At 43.5% G+C, this 25,995-nt stretch overlaps 1 protein-coding gene across 3 annotated transcripts in view; it reads left to right on the top strand.

The window, feature by feature from the left end:
• Positions 1-25,995, top strand: part of LOC149343214 (calcitonin gene-related peptide type 1 receptor-like) — a 310,843-nt gene that overhangs the window by 251,636 nt on the left and 33,212 nt on the right. For all 3 annotated transcript variants that reach the window (XM_089545761.1, XM_089545758.1, XM_089545759.1), the window contains exons 6-11: positions 3,008-3,201; positions 11,442-11,567; positions 15,568-15,662; positions 17,280-17,371; positions 18,610-18,754; positions 22,549-22,699. In XM_089545761.1, the coding sequence (XP_089401887.1) occupies positions 3,008-3,201; positions 11,442-11,567; positions 15,568-15,662; positions 17,280-17,371; positions 18,610-18,754; positions 22,549-22,699 (803 nt within the window). The remainder of the gene's footprint in view (positions 1-3,007; positions 3,202-11,441; positions 11,568-15,567; positions 15,663-17,279; positions 17,372-18,609; positions 18,755-22,548; positions 22,700-25,995) is intronic.

The raw sequence follows: 25,995 nt of genomic DNA, 5'->3' as shown, positions 1-25,995 counted from the left end.
AGTGTAACTTGCGTTAATAAAGGAAGCGCTTTTTTAGCGAGTCCGAAGAAGTGGACGAGCCAACAAGGATGTTCTTGTGCCTTTTTTTTTCGGCTACCAGGAAAGAACGACAGGTCTTCCTATTACGCTGAACTCCAACAAAATGACGTACTTTTCTGCATAAAGTTTCTTCGGAGGTGGGAATACCTCCACTTTGAATCAATGCGAGCAAGTTATTCCAAGTGAAAGCAAAATTACTTTTATTCCAAAACAATAGAAGTGACTCTGTCGAGAGTAGCACCCTTGCTTGTACGGTCGATACCATAACTTGTAGGGGACGCTTAAAAGGCTCTAATAATTTTCATTCCGGGATCAGTTTGAGGCATGCGGCATTTGGTCACTTTTAGTTAAACTAATTCAGTAATCTCAGGTCTGAAGACGGCGCCTAGCTGTTTGGTTTATTCTTGACAATTCATCTGGGGGAGCATTAAACAAGAATGCTCTCAGACATCTGGTCCGTAAGCGTGAGATGTTCACGGAGCTTCTAATATAGAAAGAAAGAGATTGCGAGGAGTCAGGGAAACTAAAAGGAGCAATGGCACTAGCTAGTCTTTCAAAGTCCGTCGGTATCGCTGCATATGCCTAAGGTCAATGGAAAGTCGAAACGATAGAGAGAAGGTGCGGGGACATGGGGCACGTATGTACAATACACGCTCCCACAAGAACGCCTCTAAGAAGAACATAAAAAGTCGCTCAGCCTTGCTGACTTGAGACACTGCAGCGCAGCCCTACAGAATGCCTTCTGAGCCATTGATCGGCGAAGCGTAATGCTTGCCAAAAAGTAGAGAAACATGGCCTGTGCCATCAGGAAACGGATGGTACGGGCGAAGGGATAGACGTAGGATTGGCGCTGACTGCCAAGTGAGCTTTATTGTGTGTGAGAGCCTCCCTTCCTACGCGTCCTGTCGGCCACATCAACAAAGGTGGAAGAAAGCAGATAATGAAGCAAGCAAATCTCCAAGTAAAATTACTGTAATCAATGAAACAAAAATGTACACTACTGCAACCAGAAGGTATAAAGGTAAGTAGAGAAAAAAATATAAATACATAGAAAGAAGACATCAATACATGCACAGGGTTTACGTCAAGAATACATACCCAACAATCACGGACCAAAACATTTTTGAGTGCGAAACCTTCTGTGAACGAAATTCTAACATATAATGTACTCTTTCACTACAACAATCAATATACGTGCAGGTCAGCCGATGGCAGTGGTGAATTTTTTTGTCTTCTGTTAACGTTTTTGCTATCGTAAAAAAAAAAAATTCCCTATTGGTTTTTCATGGGAGTCTTAACTGTTCGATGCGATCAATGGAAACACTTTAATAGAAAGATTTTGCTACGCATCAGAAGAATAGACCATTACTTTTCAATAATTCCGTAAAAGTATCTTACAGTTTTAGAAGCTTCAAAATTTTCGTCTGAAATTCATGGACATGAAGAAAACCAAACTTTCAATTTCCAGTCTTTTGCTCGAAACGGCGCGCACTCCTTTCGCAGTGGTAAGATTCGAGAAAATATGCCACAGTGAGGTTAAAATTAATTATTGCACCTCTGCTTTTCCTCTGAAGCTTTCGGCTGCGGCGTGTGGTGACATAAAAAGCCGAGTATTCAGATTTGCCACAATTGACTTGAGGTCAAAAAAGAGTCACGTATTTATTTGTCTGTCATTTGCTGCGAATCACTAGACAGGTAGAAGCACCGTGGGTAGAAGTAACATGCGAAGAAATTATGGAACAGTGAGCTCGTCATAATCCTGTGAGCTCAAGCGAGCTTTAGCCGTGCTGTGTACTGAACCCCTATTTCACAGCTCGCGCAGCCAAGGCGTAACATGCCGAAAGTAATGCTACTACAAATTACTTGAAGACATCACGGATTTTCTTCTTACTTCTCTCGATGCTAAGGCTTTGCGCACAGCTGTCAGCAATAAAATAAAAAGAAACGGGGCCTAAAAAACTTAATAGCGCTACGAGTACGTCTTCAAAAGAGTACTGATGACACCACCATTTAATTATTGTTTACAAAATTTGTTTTTATTGCGTTTAGCAGCTCGACTAACGTTTCCTCGGTAACAAATAGTGGGACATTCGTAGATAAAATTAATTTTTCCGCCACTAGATACAGACTTATGACTATGAGGGTAACATTCAGTAAATAAAAGACTCGGATCATCCGCGAGAATATGGATGGCAATGGGATCTGGCCTCGGACGTTGGCGATGAAAAAAAAAAGTCATTTGACATCATAGCGGATAACTTGTGAAAACGGCCAGCGATGGTCGCACCTGTATTTCATTTACTAGTATCTTCTAGCTTATAAGAGTACTTCTGCCATTGAAAGGAAGTTCTTTTTTGTTAGAGTGTTGTAATCAATCGATATAGACCAGCTTCAGTGTTACGCCGGTGTTAATTTAAAGCTGTAAAATGGTTGCCTAATACCTGCCTAAAAGTCATATAACAGCAGCTTGAAGAACTAAAATAAACACGACCCAAAACAGGGGCGCAGTATTACTAAAGCATTCATTTTATCAGTTAAAGATCCGGGGAATGAATCACTGCCGCGGCGGCCGCATTTTAATAGAGGCACGTGAACTCACGTCTCTCAGCAGGTAGGCCTGTTTGCGTTTCGGTGGAGGCGAAATGCAAACAGGACAGCCTGCTGAGAGACGTGACTTGAGGTTTTAAGTAGCCCCAACAGGTAGAAATTAATCCACAGCCCTCCACTTTGGCGTTTCTAAAACAGTCGTGCTGCTTCAATACATCCAATCTCCTATACAATCAATCAATCAATCAATCAATCAATCAATCAATCAATCAATCAATCAATCAATCAATCAATCAATCAATCAATCAATCAATCAATCAATCAATCAATCAATCAATCAATCAATCAATCAATCAATCAATCAATCAATCAATCAATATCCCAAAACTAAGCGAAATCTAGCCTGAACGCGCATGCGCAGGTACTGCCGAGGTGCCAGGCTGTGCCGAGGCGACTGCGACGGCGAGTGCTTCACGGCGTACGGCAACGAGAGTGACGCTCAGATCGTCGAGACGTTCAGGAAGAAGCTGTACGCGGACCGATGGGAGAACTGCTGTCGCGCGGCTCGCCAGTGCTGCCAGGAGATGCTCGAGGACGAGCAGACGCCGGCCCAAGGTATGAACAAATCGGCGGCGTATTTTTGCGCAAACAGTCATAGCTAATTCGGAACTCACTTCCGCACGTAAAAATAGTGTTCATGCAACATGAAATAATCACCTGTAATTTTGGTATTTAAATTAAATTGTTATATTTTTCTTTGTGGGCAGTGATGGCTTTTCTTACTTTTCTTACGTCCGCCGCTTAAGAGCGTGGGTGGCGCTGGTGAACACTCCCAAGGTTAGGTTATTTGTAAACATAAATACCCCCGAAAGCAGAAGGTTTGACAGCCGTCGCCGTAGCTCAGTGGTAGAGCACCGGACGCGTAATTCGGAGGTCGTGGGTTCGGATCCCACCGGCGGCATGTGGTTGTTTTTTCTTCTGCTTTTCTAATCAATTAGCTTTAAGCGATAACATATTCAGTAATATTATAAATTGATTAACACCACAAAATAAATAAATAAATTAAAAAATGTCCTGTGCCCCTTGGTTTCTGTGGCTGTTGGCTTCGCTCATATTTATAACGAGCCCCTCATTCCCCTTTCCTTATCTGCTTAATTTTCTTCTTAGAGTTATTTAAATGATAGGTGCAGCTTATGTCTCGTTTATTTAATCACATAACAAGACTAGTATATCTTTTCCTCCGTGTCTTATTTTAGGACGCCATTGTCATTTGACCTCATATAACCACGATGATCCCGTTCCCTGCTTATTTTATAATTTGTGATAAAATTTGATTTTCCTAACAGTGCTAGTACAACACTGTGAACAAATCATTGCACAAGCCAACCAAAGAGTAAGGTGCACGTAAAGAAGCGAAGATGGAACAGCTATTCGAATAATTTTAGAAGTAGAATTAGAACATGCATTGGATAACACACAGTTATTATGAGGAAGCTACACTGTTATTTTTAGACTGCGAATTCGATCGGCGAATAAAGAGAAACTGGAGAACCAGCGCTTTCAAGTAATGGCACGTTCACACTTCAGCATTCGGCGTAAACATGTCGGGAATTCCGCCGCCCCGGCTCGGAATACGTTGGAAACCCGAAGCTGTACTGGAACGGAACTAATTTCTGCCGATGGATGAGACGGTTGGATTCTAATAGGTATCTAAAGAGGAGGTTGCATACGCCTGGGTCTTTGGCCTCATCATGAGTAGATGAAAACACCTTATGTCATGGTGCTCTTCAGCCAACGATGCCCTTGCGATGAAATATCATCATCATCATCATCAGGTTGCATTCGCCATTTTCTTGCCAGCAACTCGTTGAATGATTCGGCGGTAGGAGCATTGCCTAAGACACGGGGTGGTGGTAGGCGCCATTAGGCTGAGAATTTTATTACTGCGCTGTCGCGACGGGCGGAGGGAACATTAGTGGTCATGTATACGCTCCCTTTGTAGGGTTGCCGTGCATACAAGGTGCACTAGGGCGAACCGAGTGTGAGTGGTGCAGTATTTCGACGGCGTATTTTGCGCGCTCTTGACGCCGAATGCCTAAGCGTAACGGGCCATGTGCGATAGGAACGAACTGCTCTGGGCAATCGTCGGTGAAATGATCGTAATGCGACCACTATTACGCAGCTGACGACGGCATCGCACTCAGCCTACACGATGTCCTTAGCCGGTCGCCCTGCAATCGTGGCGCTGCTGCGATGCCCATAAGCCTCTGTGATAACCGTAAAATTTATTCTGGAGTAGGCTTACGTTCTGCTTAGGTTGAAGCCTTAGAATGCCTATAGGTTGCGAAGTTAGACGCGCAATGCTTCGGATGTACTACCTCGACCGTTTGCTGCACTAAAGGGCACTGCGCCACCATGCGGACTCCGAATGTATGACGTCAACAGGTCGCGTGCGGTTCTTTACACTGGAGATAAGGTAGAGTTTACATGCAGTTCTTATGCTGCAAGTATTAGTTCATGCGTGCAAATCTCTTTCCGAAGGTGCGAATATAACTCGGCTACTGACCTCTCCAGAAGATGACCACATACAGTGCAAAAATAGGGCTGGCACATAAAGCACACAAACATTAGTTCGAAGCAGGTAATTTCTTTAAATATATTCTCGAGTTTATATATCACAATAAGAACACCCCCGCTAAATGTAAGCGCGAGCTCTTTGTGTAGTTTTACTCCATTCTCTCATTTGTAGAATCTGGCCACACTGGAAAGAAATCTGAAAGATTCTAAGTGCTCCGCCTTTAGGGGCTACTCTTTTAAGCTTCGAAACGTGTCCCTTGGGCAAATGAAAATATGCTTCAAAATGCATGCAGTATTAACCCGCTATAACTGAAAATTGGGTGAGGTTGGAAACCGTTTAAGGTGAAAAATAGGAAACTAAAAGCTTCTGAACTGGCGTATATAGCTAAATGGCGAACTATGGTGAAACACCTGCTCTCTTATCGCCAAACGCCCATGAGTGTTATGAAAGCGGACGCATTGTGCACGCAAAAGCCAGTTTGTTAGTCCCTAGTGTTGTTTTGCGAGAAGGGAAGGTTATGGCACGGAATGTTTGTTGGAATAGCTGGTTCCTGCTGCGCAAAATCTCTTATTTCTTGGTGCTCCCCACCACCTTCTCCCCCCAGACAGGCACACCCGACGCACAAGGCTAATCTGAGCAGCGGTTTTAAGCAGAAAAAGTCAAACTTCCTATTATCATACATTAGAGCAGCGGCCCGCGAATTACTAGCGCATTACCATACATATAGACTCCTCCAGCCGTGAAAACGACTTGCGACATGTCGCCTCGCGTTTCTCTAAAAAGCATTCGCTACGTAGCACATTCGGCAGAAGACGTCCTACGGCCTCACCTGCGTTTCCCACTTCTCATAATGCGTGGTCGAGTTGCGCTGATTTCTGCGAGGATTAAATGCAGCGCTTGAAGATGGGATGCTGCTTTTCGTGGACGATGTTCTGGTTGCAGTCTTTTGAGCCAAATGAAGTTCTCGATGAGTTCGCAGTGTCATGATGGCCAGTCGCTTATGGCTCTTGCGCAAAATTCTTCAAGAACGGCGTTGAGGCAATTTCTTTTCTGCCAGCCAGTTTTGGTGCGCCTGCCAACCGTGTAATCTAACACCGAAACTACATCTCGGCGTGTTCACTATGAAAGCGGAAGAGCGCCATGCGCGAATGAAATTGTGCTTTGTGCGCCTACCATGAAATATGATGGTGAAACTGCGGAAATGATAAGCTTTTTTTCCCCTGAATGAAATGTGAGGTCTGAAATTTTCATTCTTCTGAAATAATAAAAAAGGTACCGCTCATCTTTTTAGCTCACCGTCAAAATTTTACGCGCACCGTGGTTCATTATTGTTACAGACAGGACAATTTACAGGTAAACTCGGGAAACGGGGATGCAAATGTTGCAGAAATGCATTCCCACTGGTTTCCCATAAAAGCTCCTGCATTCTATTGAGGGTACTTTCTTCTCCGTCGATTGCGTCTTGTCCTTGTCCACCTTCCTATTCTCCCCAGTGGAAAAACAAAACAGAAAATGTTCTGTCGTCACATCAAATTTGGTGTGGTATTTTTGGTCATGCACTTGTCTTAACACAGGTTTTTTCTTTTGTAGTAACAACAAAATTTTCTGTTGTGTTGAATGTCTTTTGTTTTGCAGCAGAACTATTTATTTATTTATTTATTTATTACCTCAAAGGCCCCGGTTGTGGGGCATTACATGAGGGATGGGCGGATTACATGCAGATTATATAAAGATTACAGAGTACATAAAGATCAGGATACATCAAGATTTCAGAGTACATAAAGATTACAGGATGCATAAAGATTACTGATTACATAAGGATGGCCTCAATCTTTTTATTGAAGTCGATGCAGTTGACGATGAGTACGGCTTCCGGCGGCAGATCGTTCCAGTCCCGAGATGATATGACAAAAAAAGAACGGAAATGAGATGTTGTTCTTGCAGCGGGTGGGTATACGGTCTTGATGTGGTTATTGCGGCTAGAAGGACGATGGGCTGTTGATATGATAGATGATCCTAAAGGTAAATGATAGAACTTGTGGAATAGGCATAGTCGAGATATTTTTCTTCTAGTTTCAAGGTTAGGCAAGGATGCTCTGGATTTTAAAGAGGACACGCTAGTATAGTAAGAGTAGTCACAATAAATAAAACGGATAGCGCGGTTTTGAACTTTTCCAAGGATTCAACTATTTCAACTATAGAAAAGTACTACAATACTACAGAAAAATATTTCATGAGGACAAAAAGGCCAGAACATTTGCTCGTGTTTTGAGTATGACTCGATTTTTTTTGCACCCATCTAAATAATATAGATAACCTATCCTCCGTCCTAGGTGGACGTATATACAGTGCATGCGTTTGAACATACTGATGTTCGTTATCGTTAGCAAATGTGTCTGAGCTTCGGTTGTTATGCAGATGAGCTATGGCGTCGGGAGGCAAAAATAATTGAAAAATTCTGTGAAAACCTTGTCTACATTGGTTCAGGGGCCCTGCGCCGTCGTTGGGGTAATGAGAAAAATTGGCGGCTCCGCACTCGGCAGACGATCAACAGATAGCGGAAGTATGTCTGGGACGCATGACTCAACACAAAGCATTTGAACTTGCGTATCGGTCTCTGTATGTCCCGTAGAACCCAATAAAGGAGTTAACAATTCCGATAATGGTGGAATGGTGGTAACGTTCTTCAAAAATTGATGGGTGCCTTTCATGCTGCTTTATTGATTGCCCATGGTGTTACCAACCAGACCGAGTGTTATCCTCCGGAGTAGCGATTCTAGTTATAATCCGGACGCTTTTTGTGTGCACCTTAATATTTAAAGATAGAGGCTAAGAAGGCAGATCTACATTTAACTGAAATGTTCTAATAATGCACCACCTTCCACTGGTGGTGATTCAAGAACAGCCATTCGCAAGGCAGTTTCCGATTCCCGATAGATGTGGGCTAATCTTGCAAGAAAGAGTAAATAATCTCTTCTGGAGAGTGCAGGCCAAGAAATCTGTGTATCCTGCGCCTAGTTGACGAGGCCGAGCTGGTGTTTCAGATAAGATCACGGCAGCCAGGCACTCCAGAAAAGTTTTGAAGTAATGGTGACGAAAGAAGAGAACAGGACGATAGGACAGGAGGGAAGGAAGTATGAGATGAAAAGATCTGCAATTAAGAAAGACTGCAAGCAACTTGAAATTTAATAGATACATTTACGTTGTTGGTATCCGATTCTTAACGTTACTGAAGTGCCCATCTATCTCAAACTCCACGCAGTAAGTGTCGTTCGATTGCAAAGAATGTTTCCAATAAAGTTATAATCTGGCAACTGTGTAGCCTGTAACAAAGAGATTCGTGCGCCCTTCGAGAGTACTAAAAATCTGCTGAAACATTACAAAATTGATTTATGGGAGAAATTAGGCTCGTATCTTATAACATTCGCAAAGTTGTTCCAGGAGATTTGCGTAGGCACTACCAAGCTGGTGGCACTTGACAAAAACTCAAAACATTAACAGCTTTGTGGTAAAATTACCGCCGTTCGCTTGGCTGCAGACAGTAAGAACATCTGGGTTATCAAGGGTCCCGCATGTTTTAAATAAGTAAAAAAAAAACAAAACAGAATAGTTCAGGTTCCCGTGAGTCCAGAAACATCCTATCACGTAGTTTTGCGCTATTCTACACGAAAAACTTTAATTTTTTCTCGACACAAGGCCCATTCATATAAGGTTGGACGGTATAGAAGCCGTGAAACAGATCCGAACGCTACTAAGGAAAGAAAAATAATATAGTGGGCTCTTGCCCTACTGAAAGCAGCGTCTGGGAGTTCGACTGGAAAAAGCCGAAACAAGAAAAAAACATTTCCGCGCTTATATTTAATGCTCAGGGTTGGAATTGTGCCAGAAGTGTTCCTCATTCAAATCCCAGAGGTGAACAGCCATCAAGTTTCCCGAGAATAACTTTAGTCGGTCTGAGCAAACTGGACCAAACATTGAAGTTTAGAGCAGTTCCAAACTCGGTCGATCTTTTTTTCCTCACGTCCTCTCTGCCACAAGAAAAAGCAGCGCTAGAGATCCGCATTGGGCGCGAGTTTGTTTGCTGCGTTTATTCCAAGCCGGCTATTCTGGGCTGTATTCGTTTGCTATTGTTTCCTCGGTGTGCTGATGTCTTATTCGCCTCACAGAATACGCCGCGCCTGACCTTTCCAAAAAATCAGTGGATGTACAGCCATAGAAGAACGTTCACGGGATGCTAGTTCGGGGTGAAAAATCTTTCATGGTCAGGCACACTGGTCAATGTAAAGTTTTTAAGCACGAACGGAGTTGTATGTTACATTTGTTAGAACAAATGACAGCTTTCTGGCCAGCGAGGCAACGCCGAAATGCATTTTTATCCGTGAATTCTCATCGCATAAACTTTTACCCAAGACTCCACATGCGGCGTAGACGCTTCTTGAAGCTGTAGTATATTTACCGCTGAATATTGGAGGGTCCGAAATCTCCTTTGGACACTAACCAGCGCGGCATGTATACAAAAAAGGGCAAGATGCTTTATTGTGAAGAACTGCGGAGAGATTGTCCACAGCAAACTTAAGTGGGGCCAGGTTGTCAGAAAATTGGAAGGGAGAGAATTAAGAAGGAAGTGAAGGGGTTAAGTGATAGTGGCGCAATACAATGAAAAGCTCGAGGAGTACTTGTAGCGGGAAGAAAGCTCAAGTGCCCACGTACATTTTATTTAAAATTTGCCGAGTTTAGCGATAGTTTGAGCAAAGCCACCAAAAGATTTCTGGCGAAACCTCTTTTGCGTCTTCTCCACTGTTCCACGGGCAGGATTATGCTTTTACATTGATCGTTTCATCACTGAGACTAATGCCGAATTTCATTCATTAACAGCAAACAGCTTTACCACGGACCGAAATGTACTGACTGTCAGCTAACATGTCTGCAATGGCAAAGACATTCTCGTCGAGGGGTACATCAATTGTCAGATATATGTTGCCAATTAATGTTCTGTTCTTTATACATATTTAATATCTTCTTACACAAACAGCCAATACCTTGCGTCACCAATAACGTCGAAAAAAGCGCAAGAGCGAGATAAAAAGGTTGCACTCGCTGGACAACAACGGAATGTTTATTGACCGTGCGGAGCTAAACGGATTACCCGATAGCTGTCTATCAGTGTAATGCCTAAAGTGCGAAAAAGCGAAAAACGCAAATGATCCCTAATGTTCCAGTCGTGTGGAGATTTGAAGAAGTATTGGGAGTGAAGGAAAAGAGAAAGTTTCAAAGTGTTGGGGATATAGTAGAGGTGTGAAGAATTGTGCCAGCGTCACGTCGATTGCGATTTATCCGCAAGAGCGTCTACGTCTTGGAAGTGTGTGAATAGTCGTTGCTTCACGTCTATTGATTTTGGTCTAGGTTTTGTCCAATTGTTATTCGTGGCGGTCTCTGGGCACGGAAAATAATATTTCGGGCTAGTCAATGCTTCGTTGGTTTCTTTTCGTCCTAGGATAGGTCCTGCCCTGTTTCCCTTGTTACTGTGGCTTTACATCAAATGGCCGAAATTTCCACTTTTCTGAAGCAATATCTGGCGGTGTGTACTCTTTTGTACAGATCAGACAACTATGTCAGTTGAGACTGCCGTACTTATCATGGTTAGTGCTGTCATTTTTTCGGTCTCTTTGGTGTGCGTACGGTTTCGTCTTTTCTAGAAAAATGCAAAAGTGATGCTTACTATTTGCAAAAAAAATAAAAACTGAATCCGCAAAAAAAAGAGAATACTGCAGCAGTGGAGGAGACAACGACAAAGAAAGGGCAAACAAACGGCGACGATGCTGGACTAACAATTATTGCTTTGTTTCAAACTCCCAAGTTTTAACAGGATTGATGATGATCTGAGCTCTTCCATTATCTACCTGAAACACCATGCAAGTTCTTTCTTCGTTAGCGTCACAGATGTGCTTACACACTGCTCATCGGACTCACACATTACCCAAGTTACCAAGATATCTCGAATCCGTTTGTCGTCATTATTTTTCACTACTTCGAGTCATGCAAACTGCCTACGCAAGTGCGTTTTTTTGTCCTGCAATTTTTGCAGTGCATCGCAAAGTTGATGCTTATGGATACCTGTTGGCGATGAAGTTCTGGTCTGACCTTGAAGTTCTGGTCTTGCACAGGCCAGAGGAATGCAACAAACACTCCTTGCAGATGTTGAAACTACCTAAGCACCACATGCTCCCCGTCTTTTGTATGTTCCTTATTTTCCTGTTCCCTTTCTTTGTCATTACAGAGGGGCCGCACTGTCCCGCCACGTGGGACGGTTGGACGTGCTACAAGGACACGCCCGCTGGAACAACCGTCCGAAAGCCTTGTCCCGCACACGCGTACTTCATCACCGAGAAGCCACAGTGCATAAGTAAGCTGCCTCACTAAACGTATACATCTTGAAATGCCTTCGGCTAATCTGACGTTGAGTAACTTTTTATCAATAATTAAGCAAGCACTCGTAAAAAAAAATAATTTAACTTCACTCCAATTCTATGTCGAAAAAAGGTTTTTAAGGCCGCATGTAATGTCATCTTTATAATTTATATAGCTTTCTTTGATTTTTATATTTATTCCTATATAATAGATTTTTTGCAAGTCTGTATTTACGATATTCAATTATACCTTTAGATTTTATAGACACGTTATGAATTGCTAGCATAATAACTTTATAAATTCTATGAATATACACAAATGTAATTCTAGTGTTATGATAAATTTATTATTATTGTGCAAAAATCTATAAATGAGCAACCTTAGCCAAGGACGGCTCCGAGAGCTTGTGAATGTGAAGTTTTTGTCTGCCTGCCTTTCGAATTCTACAAACTGAGCAACTGTAGTTTCTCTGCGCCGATTTCTGCAATAAATGTACAAGTGATATAGGAACGACATAAAGAGCACGGTTCAAAGCCAAAATTCGCTATTTCAGGGTAGAGAAGAGCTCTTTACCATTGCCAGCACGACAAGTACGCATACCGATATGCATCCATCAGCTTAGTGACGTCATGTGAATATCACCTGTGCTTTGTGATAGCCGTTTTGTGTCCGATGATTGACGACTAATTTTCAACATATTTGATGGTCTTGTTTCTTGATATTTGTTGTTTTCTGATGTTCGTCTGTTTCGTTTTCTGATCCTGAATTGCTCATGCATGAAATATACAGAAGCTCTTCTTCTAGACAGTGCCTAAATATATGTGTCGTCATTTCATAATTGCGCACAGACTGCAGAAAGTGCTGCTATTGTTTGAAGCTGAGTGCAGCCATATCAGCGCTTTGTTATGCAGTCACTTTGTCAGCCTATTGCATCTAGAGATCTGGCGATGAATTGATTAATAGTAGATGTTCTTGAGAGGTCCTTGACAATTCTTCCTTAACTTCATATCGTGGCCAGTCGATCAAGACTTTACTTCACACTTCATCGACGTCATCGCCCGGCTTTCTAGCAGCATTCTTCAGTCTTCTGTTTTAAGGTTACGGAAAGTATCACTGTCGCTCTTTGAGCACCGTGCAGATAGAGCGAGCCTGCTGTATCTTAAGTTTCAGCAAAGGAGAAAATGGCCCTCATAGTTTTTCTTAAGAATGCTTCCACATTGCGGAGTAGCTGGGTAGGTGTTTCTAATCATAACCAAAAGCTCAATGTCATCGCTGCGCACTTGAGAACAAACAGCGCCTGCTCTTAGTCGGGTTTCGATTCCTCTTCTCGTTTTCGAATATTTCCAGGAGTAGCGCACTATCGACGTGGGCAAGAAATAGCATGGCAAGCAGCGCATTTGGAGTTGGTCGTATTTGATTTCTTTTAAAGGCCACTCAGCTTTACCATACCGCAGATATGAGCGCGCCCCCTCCTAGCCCGAGGCTCTCGTAGGCAGATCGAATTTTCATTGGCGCACAGGCGAATGTCAGCAGTCGGTCGCTGCATGCTATATATGTCAATACTCAATGCCCGGGAGAGATTCGCAAAACTCGCAGTTACACCACCACACCAAAATTGTAGTACCATAAAGAAATGACAGCTGCCACACCTTCGTTACTCAAACGAAAGTTCCGAATCCGTTGATCCGTACTAATAAATGTATATAAGCATAAGCAAAACATCTCGGGGTCTATCACCGCACGGTACGTAGCAGTGCCTGAGGAAAGAGCTGACGCATCAGAGTGTGCACCCATGCCACACACCTATGCTCTACTTGTTGGCCCCATTCGTTTTGCTGTGGGGCTTTGGTGCTTGAAAAACGCTATACTGGAGCTTTGATTGCACTTGTGCGGTGCTACTGACAGCACCCCGACCCTGGGGCTACCTTGATTGCGGCGCATGCAAGTGGTAAATGAATGTACGACAGCAGGAGCTTAAAGGTCTCTCAAGCATTTGCTCGTGAGATGCTGCTGCCTTCGTATCACACCCGAGTGATCTTTTTCTGTAATGACATCATACTAAACGAGCTTGTCTCGATACCGGTGAACACTTGCTGAGGCGAGTGTCCCCACCAAGCCTCAAATGTCGTCGGCGGTCAAGCGGAACATTGCTTCAACTCTGACCTTCGGTCGAAAGAGCTAAAGTTGAACTGTTTTACGCCTCCGGCTAGATGACTTACTTGGTGCGGAAGTGACGCGCTTGCGCTGTCAGACGCATCACTTAAAGCTCGTGGACGTTGAAGCAGTTCCCCCTTTGTACTCAAATGCCAATTAACTCGCATATCCATACCAGAGAGTTATGCTGCAGAGTTATGCTGCAGTGAACTCTCGCATATCCATATACAGAGAGTTATGCTGCAGTCGATAAGAACGGCGCTTTGTCTCAGGCATCGCCAAACATGTCGATCAGCGTTTCAGTCGCGAGCATGTTGCACAGCTTGCATCACCGATTGTGTCGAGCTCAACAGGATGACGCATGAACTTGCGCGGACTAGTTACACTTGTTAAAAGACCCTTTTCGCTGCAGAGAGAACGCGTAAACAGACGTACTATTTAGTTTATTTTGGTGTCTGAAAGTGTGAATTTTGGCATGTCAGGTTGTTCACAGTACCCGCAGCTGCGGGGTATAGGCCTGTAATGCAATTTTACGTCTGGAATGCAATTTTACGTCTGGAATAAACCTGTATCCTAAAGCTCTGTTTTCTTTGTGAAGATGAATGCTTTATTGTAGAGCTGCAAAGCATACCTTCCTTTGAAACGTTCGAAACGCGCCCAAAGGTAGCCTGTAGCATTTAATCACAGATGCCGCCTCAATCAATTAAAATTGCTATTAACCAATACCTACGCATGGTAGGTGAAAAAAAGATCCCAGGCACTTTCTTCTGAGCCAGCAACAATAATCATGTCCTGATAGTTTTCAAATTACTTTTGCAGCCTTCAATGCGTGGCCTTTCTTTATGAAAGCATAGCTTTTCATGATCTATGACCCTGCCGCAGTCTCATTCTAATTTATTTCCCAGTCTTCACCATTGGCTTTTCTCATGGCGTCCATCTCAAATACTGGCGTACTTAGTTTTGAATTTCACTTGCATGCTTGTGTTTGTTAGAGAAAGTGCTTCCACATCACTAAACTTGACAACGTAACACGAACCTCTAATTTATGTCGGTCTTGATGACACTGGTTCGGATGTTGCGTAAAATTAAATCAGTACACGAGCACCTGTGGTCGCATCTGTGGCACTCCTTGCGCTATATCTCTTTCATACCGGAAGGACAGGCCTACCACTGCTAAGAGCATCTGGACCGCAAAGAGGTACTAGTTTTGTAGCGAGGCAAATACAAGAAATATTTTCGCCAATGTGGTTGAACATTGCTACGTGTTTTTGTATGTAAAATAATAAAATCGCTGATATTCATTTGCTTTGCTTCATGTATATCGAATGGTATATAGTAACTCTGGACAAAGACCTCTCTTGTGCTTTAGAGTCAGTGGTCTTGAGAGCAATGCCTTGCATGGTGACGGTAGCCGCGCTAAACTCTGATATTTTGCTACAGGATGCAAAACAAAAAAAAATTGCTTTCATTGTCCCCCCACCACTGTCTCTTTGGCACAAGCTGCTGCTTCCGCTTGGGTACAAGCGAAGTGTGGGACGAAATAAAAATCGTGAAGACCTATTTTTTCCGATTTACAGCAGCTCCACTACAGCCCGAGAACAGTAAAAGGGGAGATGTGTGTAAGGTTAGCTTCGCACAAGCGGTGCTTTGTATGTTTCCACAGTCTATATTCTACAATTCGTTTCAGCAGCATTTATAAATCTCATTTATTTAGGTTTTGTATCTTATGGAGGGTACTACGCAATGGTGATTTTGCCGTATTGTCTATAACAGGTTAAGCTTTTCATGAAGCTTCACGTGAAGCTTTTGACACTTGGGTTCTGCCTTATGTTGTGATGCAGAGATGTCGAAGAAAATTTGCTGGGACAACGGCACGTGGTTCTACAGCCAGGAATACGGCAAGGAGTACACCTTCTACGACTGCGGCTCCCTCGAGGTTAGTGACAACCTGCTAACTATGTGGTCGCCGCATAATGTAGCGGAATCACAATTTTCAGTCACAAGTGAGAAATCTTGTGCGGACTAACCTCACAGCCACCCAAAAGTAAAGATAACAAGAACAAGAAATATATTAGGGCACTTCAGCAACTGTTCAATTGACTGTAAAATGTCAACAGCAACAAGTGCTTATTGTTAATATTGAGAATAATTACGTGTACTTCTCTGCAATGTCTTTCAGAACTTTGCCCTGACGTAATGTGAGCCCCACTCTTATCTTTTAAAGTAAATATTGAATCAAATATTCATTTGATTATTTTGTTATTCCGGCTAGACTCTACCCATATCGACTACGTCACCATCCATCATATCCAAACTGCCCCTTCCCGCAGTCAAAATGAACTGCCCCTTGCGATGCCCGGTAGCAGTATTCGGTGGCAATAATAACCAGAGTTAACTGATATCCAATAAATCAATTAATTATTAATTAATCAAAAGAAAAGTGTCGTGGATACGATTAAGCACCTAATTAGTGATCAATGGTTAATTATAGTAATTAATTATTATGATTAAGTACCTGAGTGTAGATCAACCAATCATCGACCGATCAATAAATCATCGATCATGTAACCAATCGATAATTAATCAATCGAAAACAATTAAACACTCAATGAGTGTTCTGATCACCATAATTGTAATGATGTAATTGGGAAGATTGTGGTGATGGATAAATGCAGTTAATATGGAGCGGATGACGTAAGATCGTGACGTCATGGTGTGAAGTTGAGGTGACGTCAATGGGCGGCGATAGAGCACGCCCGCCGTGTCGCCTCCGTGCGCTGCCGGGCTAAGGGGGTTCCATGGAGACGACTAGTGCGCATGCGCGCAGACTAGTGCCGTGAATTGGTGGCATGAGGAGAAAAAAGGAGCAAAGAGGGCCAAAGAGGGGCGAGGAGGCGTCAGTGCTTTCGCATTGCTCCAAAGCGGGTTACCGCAGTGATATGAAACGTTTTTATATAGTGCGATTTTCACTTTTTCGCTAAGTGTTAGGCTGAAATGAAAACTTTCAGTGCATTACTTGACGGTATGCCGTGAGGTGAGCCGTATTTTTATGGCTGAATGCGCGTTTCATACCTATCAATACCGAAGCCAGATACGAAACGTCATCTTCCCGGTATTTCTGCGCCTCGCTACTGCGCATGGAGTGCACTGACGCCCGCTCTCCCTTTAGGTAATATTCAGAAACTCGATAGATTGACCCATTAGCCGTGAGTGGTCCTTAAGTAATGTTTTTATCCAAAACCTTTCTTTTTGTCATAAGATAATTTTTACACCGCGTGCAATGATTCAAGCTTGTCTGTGTTCCAGGCATAATGTAATCTACGAGATGTATTAAAGGGGGCAATTCGCTCCCTCAAGAGAGCCAGAAGTAATTTTACTGGCGCCAAAACTGTTATTAACTATGAACCAAAATTGTTAGCCAAAGCTCTGAACTAAAAATACTAATAAAATTGTTAATACAGATTATCAGAACCATTCCTTTTAGATTTGCTCTTTGTCTTATACCGTTCTCTTTTACTTTTGGCAACTACCTACTGCACGTTGCAACCTGCAGTACCACCGGTCCATGACAATCTTCTCCATCGTACTCCACTCTCTCTCCGTCGTTGTCCTGGTGCCTGCGATCGTCATCTTCTCTGTTTACAAGTGCGTACTTTTGAATTTCTCACTCGCACTTTTCTTATGTGAACGGAATTTCATGCGACATGCAATCATTGTGTGATTAGGTTTTACCAGATCTTGTAATTAATGATCGGTATTTTACACAATTAAGTTTTCAGAACCTACTACCATTTATTATGTGGAATAATGACTACTCATACGCATAAAGGCAAATCCGGATAACACACTTGGTATATAAAACACGTCAAATCATTTTAAACGATGCAATCTGAGCCGAACATCATCCCGAAATCGTGTCGAAATTTACGATGCGTAGAAGACCCCAGTTATAACTGTTATGTGCACAGCCTGGACTGGCCGTTTTCCTCCTTGCTTCCGCCTTCGAACTGATCCCCAGAGAGGAAACAGCTTTCAAGAACATGGCGAAGAGCTGAACATTTGTTTTTGTTTTCGTTGCCTTCAGTGTGGCAGCCACTCGCTCCCCTTGACAGTCAACTTGTGATGTGCTTTGTATATTGCTTTTCCTACCTACCTTGTTTGCCATGCGAGGTCGCAGCAATCGATCAACGCCAGGCTGGAGTCTCATGACGCTGAAGAAAGTGTGCAGAGGTGTTTGATAGACGAGAAGGAGATGCAGTTATTTTCGAGGCATATGTGTAGGCATTAGGTGATCCATATGCACTGGTAAAGAAAAAAAGAGAATCCCTGGAGGCTGTCGTTGGGAATTAATTCGTAATGTTTCATTCACTGAGTAATTTTAAAGGAAATAGAAAAGGCTGCGACAACATAAGTCTTATTCTCGAGTAGGGTGAGCGCCGAAATGTTTCTAAAGTTTACTTTTGTAGTCGCTTCAAAGAATAGCATTACGCGTGGCATTATGCCATAACTTGACAGGGTTGTTACCCGTTTGTGTAACGTCTGTTCTAGGCGATGAAGCATGAGGTGTGTGCTTTACACAGACAGAGTGCCATGCGGCACAGGACGTGGCACACAGCACACTGAGTGTTACTGAGCAGTAAAGCGAAACATGATTTTACATAGTGGGATATTTCTTATAAACATTGTTCACAGAGCATCCATTTCATCTATTCCGTCGCAATCGATGGCTGCGTAGTTCAAGTTGCAACCTTTTCTTTACTTTCACAATTCGCGCTCGCTAAAACTGCTCAAATAACATCGAATTCGAGTAGTGGGGAGACTTGCCTGATGTGGAGTTACTTCGAAAATACCTAAAAATAACCGTTTGTCGCATTTGTGTGCAGGCAGCTTCAGGTGCACCGAATCTCTTTACACAAGAACTTCTGCGTAGCCATGGTGCTGTACGACATCAGCGTCATCCTGGTCGACTCTGTGTTCATCTTGGATCACGTCAACGAAGAGAAGAATATACGTGTCAACCAGAATCCGGTACAGCAGATGATTCTTTAGCGAACGCTTATATCGTTTGTCACGTGCTTGACTAAAAAGGTGGAAGCACTGTGCTGTTGCTGCATTATACCATTATTGCCATCATTGCGGCTCCGCTCAGCTTTAGCGATTCAGGCGCAGCTTGAATGCGTCGTTCATGACTTTAGCGGCGACTTTAGCGGCGATCGTCCACACAATTGAAAGGAAGAGGAGAGAAATTTATTAGTTCACTGAGGAGAAGAGTCAGGCATGCATTGTTTTTTTCGAGCTGATGGCTACTTGAAGGCATCGCGGAAGGTTAAAAAAACATTACGCACGGATTATACTGCATCTTTAAGCATGAAAAACTAACGCCAGGTGTCAACATGCGCTTTTCATTGTCTTAATCGTAAGCATTCTCCTAATTATTGCTTAATGTTTTTATTAGGCCTGTGGGTGTCCTTTGTTTTTAGCGGAACAAGTGAGGACTTCATTTTGATCTGTTTTAAGCGCCACTACCTCCCAAGCTTGCTCCACCAAACAGTCGTGCACAACAATGGGGTATTGGCTCCAGGAACGACCGTTGCGAATAGAGATTCAAAAAGACTGTTCACTCATGACAGATTTAATTATCTTTCTGTTTTTGCTTAGCAGTGTGCTTATACTGAAAAGCATGCATTTGCAAGTGAAATAAAATAACGAGTTATGCAGGCAATGCATTTTAAATCTTGGCGACGCTTCAGTATAAGGACAAATAAATTTGATCCTATCCTTTCGCCTGACCCTTACAGTTAGCAACGAAAAATAAAAAAGTTCAGAACGTCTAGAATAACGACGAGGCTCTCGGACAATGATAAAAAAAATGGCTGACGCTTAACTTGGTTAACCCTGGTCAGATGCGAAGCATATTGATGGCTAGGCTTGGTAATACATGGCTTTCCTTGGTTGAATACTTGGTCATTTTAATACAACCACTAGAAGCCTTCGTCGTGGGGGAAGACAACGGCATGGCTAACGCGGAACGCCGACTAACCCCGAGACGCGCCTTGGGTGGGCGCCTGGATTGCCACGGAAGCCGCGTCCGCCTGCCCGGTGGAGCGAGCGTCTCACCTACACCGAGTGTGAACGCGCGTTCGAAATGCGCGGGAATGCCGCTCGAGGACATTCTGGTGTCTGTGCGATGGCATCGTTCTCCCTCTCCCAGCGCGTGACGGCGATCTGTCGTGACGTCATGTGTCACGTGGTATGTCACGTGGTGTGTCGTCACTGTACCACGTGGTCTGCACGGCGTGCAACCACAGCGACGGCGCGAGGTGGACCCCCATCTTCCTCTGTCGTGACGTCATGTGTCACGTGGTATGTCACGTGGTGTGACGTCACTGTACCACGTGGTGTGCACGGCGTGTAACCACGGCGAAGGGCTGTAGTGTACCTCCGTCTTCCTCTGTCGTGACGTCATGTGTCACGTGGTATGTCACGTGGTGGGACGTCACTGTACCACGTGGTGTGCACGGCGTGTAACCACGGCGAAGGGCTGTAGTGTACCTCCGTCTTCCTCTGTCGTGACGTCATGTGTCACGTGGTATGTCACGTGGTGTGACGTCACTGCACCACGTGGTGTGCACGGCGCGTAACCACGGCGAAGGGCTGTAGTGTACCTCTAGTAATATTCTTCGCATAAAAAAATGCAGACAGCGCAACCTGCCCTCCCACTTCCACATGAAAGCTCAGTTGTAAATAATGCGTTTGTAATCTTGAACAAATCCTTGCAATAAAGTGTTTGATTTGTTAATAAGTGACAGACAGTCGAGGGCGTATGCGCCACTCGCAACCGACTAATTACTTGAAGCACCGGTCCTCACTGAGCGTCTGACGAGAGCACAGCTCTTCGTAACTCTAATTTTGCAATAAAAACAACACTGGTACATGAAAAGCAGGTGATAAACTCAGGCAACGTAGAAAGCAGGATGCTAGCAGTAGAGGGAAAATGAATGATAAAGACACACAATGCATCGTTCTTTCATCTAGCTGCTTATTAAAAAATAAGACCCGCAGCCACCGCAATTCTGCACTGAAAACCGCGCTTTACTTTTTTTTTAATGTGGCAACATTTGAATTAAAGAAACAACTTCGGAAGGCAACGTGACAACTCACATTATGACAATTTCTAGGGACCTGTATGGAGTCGAAGACTGAACGGAGAGTATATGCTCTTTTCTAGCGAACCAACCTAGGAGTGGGTCATCTCCGCTTTTCCTACACAGTAATGACATCGGCACATTGCAATGAGGCCAGAATTTCGATCAAATAAAATCTGATAGTGAGGCTGGGAGCAATCGTGAACGCATTCGCTCCTTCCTGGCGCATAAGTTTATGAACATAACTACAAAAAAAAAGAGAGGAAAAACTCACTCAGGTTACAGGCTTCCGGATAGACGATGCCTTGCAGTTTTTGCCGATGAAGGATTGGCGTGCTGGCTTTATACGGCCATATCGGCTTTCATCGAGATCTCGTCATTGCCATGCGCGGCTAGACGTACAAAAACAAAGGAAGGAAAAACTAAGTGCCGCAATTCTGAGCCACAGAGGCTCTGGCACGCAAGGCTCACCCTTTGGCTGCCATATTACTGTAGTGAGGCGAGAGGCTAACGGAACGATTATTTGATCAGGCCGCACATATCCTCCTCTGGGCGCATTTCTTCTCATTGCGTCAGGGGATTCCCGGCGAGGAAGGCCATAGTGTGCGGGATATCATTGGAGCATGCACAGATTTTCTTGTGCTTTGCTTGCTGGTTCCTGCGAAATGGCGGTCGGGGAAGGCGTCGGACTCGTAATCTTGACCAGTAGAATAGTTATGTGCCATTTATATAACCTATGTATACAATGCAATCACTGGGGCGGACATTAAAGATTTGCAAAAGTGTGATGTTTACCGGTTGAAGTTATTAAGGTGCTTCGTTTTACTAATGTGTGCTCATTGTAACGTTTTCAGTGACTATGCGGTACATTCGGCAGTTATAACATTTTACACCTGGTATTCAGACACATCGAGCTCGGGTTGCTTTTTTGTAGTATCGTTTTGTAGCCTTCAGCTTTGCCTAGAAGAAGTGACATACTGCTATTTCCTGCACAGTATAAATAAGGCGTATTACTTCAAGTTAGGTAATGAAATTTATTGATCAAAGCATGAATCTAAACGTAGAGAACGATTGCTGCGTAACTGCTGGTGTATGTATATCTGTAACTAGGCGTGGTGACATCTTACGAAAATGTATTTGTGGAAGCATACTCGCCTATGATGCTTCATTTGACAAGTCGATGGAGCTAACGACGTTTTTATGCCGCATAGAACTAATGAGGAGGCTCAGATTTCGTGCCTGGCCGTAATTTGCACACTTTATAAAAGAAAGCAAAGTGTGATTTTTGCACAGTTCAGGCACACGAGCATTTCAGATATCTCTACTGACAAAGGATTCACGTGTGGACAGAAGTAAAACATTTTCTCTTTCATTTTTAACTTCATGCGCTTGAGAACAAGTGATATTTCTGTTCATTAATAAATTAGATGCGTCCTAAATAGTAAAATGCATGAGAAGTGTGTCAGGTCTGACACAGTGAATTCCAAAACTGGTGTGGGCCTTACAGTTTTGCTTATGGGCGTTCCTTTACAAAGCGCAGTAAAAAGAAAGACATCGTTATTATAGATTCAGCCGTCCTGCTATTGGCACTTGCAGAGGTCAAACAATGAAAATACTTTTGCATTTATTGTTTGCTACTGACTCTCTTTTCCTCCCGACTGTCGAATTCTCACGCAGAACCTGTGCAAGGTCTTGTACACCTTCTCTCGCTACTTCCGGCTCTGCCAATATGCCTGGATGTTCTGCGAGGGCTTTTACCTGCACAAGCTAATCGCATCCGCTTTCGCCGAGCAAAAATCTCTGCTCGTCTTCTACATCGTCGGATGGGGTAAGACAATTAGTACACTGCTTGCGGTGCGCACTCATTTCTCTCTCACTCCCTTTTGGCGTCGCCTTTTCTTACGAGCAACCGACCCAACCGTCAAACAAACTCTCGTTTTTCTGAGTTGCGTATCAAGCTTGCGTTAGCGAACATGACGTGCAACTAAGAAATGAATGGTACCCACACATAAAGACTTCGGATGAGTCAAGATGTGAAGGTCTGGGATTTAAGAACCCTAGAAAGTGGAGTTTCTTAGAAAGCTGTTTAGCTGGAAAGTTAAGAGTACGCATTCAACTTGCGCACATTAATGTGATATAAAGCGACAAAACTGCAACGCGATAAGCTTAAGCGTCCCGTTGAGCTGGGAACCCGGAATCATAGTTAACGTGACGAGATAATCCGGATTGGTCTTCACGCTCGGGGTGTCACACAGAATTTAAAGTGAATAAAACATTAAATAAATTCTGATTATAAGATAGCTGCAGAACTCAAAAGTCATTGTGACATGTAAGAATAGAAATAAATTGATTGCGCGGAAAGGAAAATTGGGGTAATTCGATGGGGATGAAAACTATGATTTTTGGGACGCGAGGCATACACGATACCCATAGGCCATTGAGGGACGTTCGTTCGACGAGAGACCTTGTGTGTCTTGAAGAAAATAGGAAAAACAACAAATAATAAAAACAGTGTCCATTTCAGTGAACTGATATGCAAAGAGTATACACCAAGTCGGTGAACGGACCCATTAACGCTGCCACATCTTACCGTTAAATCGGAGCTTGTGAGCCCCTGAAGTTTTGAGAGCGCATCATTGGTTTGTTCCTTTTTGTTGTTATTTTTGATTTTGTACGCTGTCGCTGAGAAAATGCACATAAAATATAGCAGTAGTAGCGTTTTGTTAAATAATAAAACAGCAAGTTCTGCATTTTCTCCTTAGCACTGTCATTAATGGGCTCTTTTCCTGATATTCAAGGATTAGGCGGCGAACATATTTTAGTCAGAGTGTAATTATATGTGAAGCATAAAATGTATTAGTGGCTTCTTTCATTTTCACGGCACTTCCCTCCTTGATTCCTTAACCACTAGTTACGATTCAGTATGACCGCGGCCCTCGAGATGAATAAATGAAAGCTCTGCATTTAAATGCGCTTTGTCAATGGCCGGTGTTCAGGTTGGACCTGGTGTTGCAGATGACAAATACTATTAGCGCACGAAAAATTGGATGTTCTAACCTAATGGGTCTCACTTGAGTTTAGCTAATCACAGAACCACCGCTACCGAACTTGCAGAGTGAACATATTTTTGTAACTGCCGTAGCTTGTAACGAGTTCGACTTTATTTCGATGGTGATGAATTAAATCGACTCCTTCAGTGTTATATGAATCTATCAACAGGGAGTTCCGCTTGCTTCGTTGCTTAATTGTATACACAGGCAAGAGAATATTTCGAAGGTTTATTTCCGAAAAATGATGCTAAACAGGGCCGAGAAACTGCTGAAGGTAATAGCGGAAGCGGGGCAATAGTACGGAGTCATTAGTTTGAATAATTTTTAACACATCAACCCTGAACGATGATAGCAAGAAAAAGGGTGAAAATTGGTGGGTGGCATTTGTGTATTGACTAATATATTTGATCGAGTACAGACTAGAAACTACCTCTGACGCCATGGGCAAAGAAGACTTTGTTGTCACATATTTTTCATAGCTACAGAAGCAGTCAGCATGAAGGTTCCAAGCTAATTACCCCGGGTTTGTACAAGGTTTGTGTCGAAATAAAGTTGATCTCGAGGTCCGGAAAAATATTTATGTGCACGTCAGGAACTAATTTTTAAAGAGAAAAATACTCTTCGAGGGAGAAATTCAAGCTCAGGTCCTGAAGTATGGAAGAATTTATATTGCAGAAAGGTGGATTTCAAAGTTCCTGCCGCAAAAACCGATATACCCCTAATTCTGAAGAGCGAAACCAAACAACATAATGCTGAGGCAATGTAGTTCGCTTCAGGCGAATAACTCGTGCATGCTATCAAATTAAAGAAATTAAAGCTCAAGCTGTTGTGAAAGCATGGACTCTGTCATCATCTGCTTGCCTAGTTCACACACTGCAAAGTAGAACCAGATACTTCAAAGTAGAGGTTATCCTAGTGAGTCTTAGTGAGCCCGGTTGCAGTTCGCATACGCCGCTTAATATGTGGTGATAAACACATTCGGCCGGCCGTAAATCGATCGGTTCTTCTAAATGAAGACTCCGCAGGCGCCTGCCCCTCTGTAGCACGGAGCTGGCTCTTTCCTTATTGGCACGCCACTACACCATTCACCGGGCTCACGGGTCTTTCTCGGGTGCCCCGTGCGTCATATGCACGGCGGCCTTCCTTTCTTCGGCTTGAAGGTCGCCGGATGCCGGCCAACACGCCCTTTACACACAGACCATCGTTCATCATGCGCTGTCGCTCTGACACGCCGTCCTTTACAGATCTTTGCATCTCTATACTTGTACCGTTGCGCCGTTCCTGTGCTTAGTACCGTGCAAACCATCGTTTTTGGCTTTTATGCCCCGTATGCCTCACGTTTCTTCCCTTACACTTGGCGATTGATGAACTGTTTTCGTTGTCTTTTCATGCTAGCACGCGATAAAGTCATAATGGGAGAGAGCGCGAAGAGTTGCTTCTGGCATTAACGAGCGGGTGCCCCTGTATTCTATCAGTTCCTGCGTATGCAACCGTGATGAAGGATGTGGGTCTTGGAGGAACTTGAGATTGGAAAGTTGATTTGTGGTTAATTTACGCAAGGACGTCATTTCCTGCTTGCATTGTCTGAGGTTTCTAGTAAATCACGCCAGAATTGGTATAAGTTCTTCTAACCTAGATGGTGTACGTCATAGAAACGAAATCTTGGCGTGCTAAAGCAGGAATAACAGGTCTTCATGTTTGGTGTAGCTTGGTTTATAGAGTTTAACGCCCCAAAGTGAATCAGGCTATGAAGGGCTACGGATCATTTTGATCACCAAGGCTCTGTAGCATGCCCTCACATCGCATATTGCACGTGCCCCTAGCATTTCGCCTCCATTGAAATGTGCCTGGCGCGGCCGGGATCGAACCCGTGTCTTTCGGGTCAACATCCGAACCCCATGACCAGAGAGCCACCATGGCAGATTAAGATCTTAATTGTTGTCTGATAATTTACATAAAGCCCCTATACCAATAAACGCAAAACACACTGTTCACAAAAACGGCAAAATTATGAGACAGCTGCCTTAAACGATGTTCGCTTCTGCAAAATTTATGCGTGCTCATTTGCAAGAAT

The sequence above is a fragment of the Amblyomma mixtum genome, chromosome 5, assembly GCF_055824585.1.
Source record: "Amblyomma mixtum isolate Tamu chromosome 5, ASM5582458v1, whole genome shotgun sequence".
Taxonomy (NCBI): Eukaryota; Metazoa; Arthropoda; class Arachnida; order Ixodida; family Ixodidae; genus Amblyomma; species Amblyomma mixtum.
This window is presented reverse-complemented; position numbering and strand designations above follow the sequence as displayed.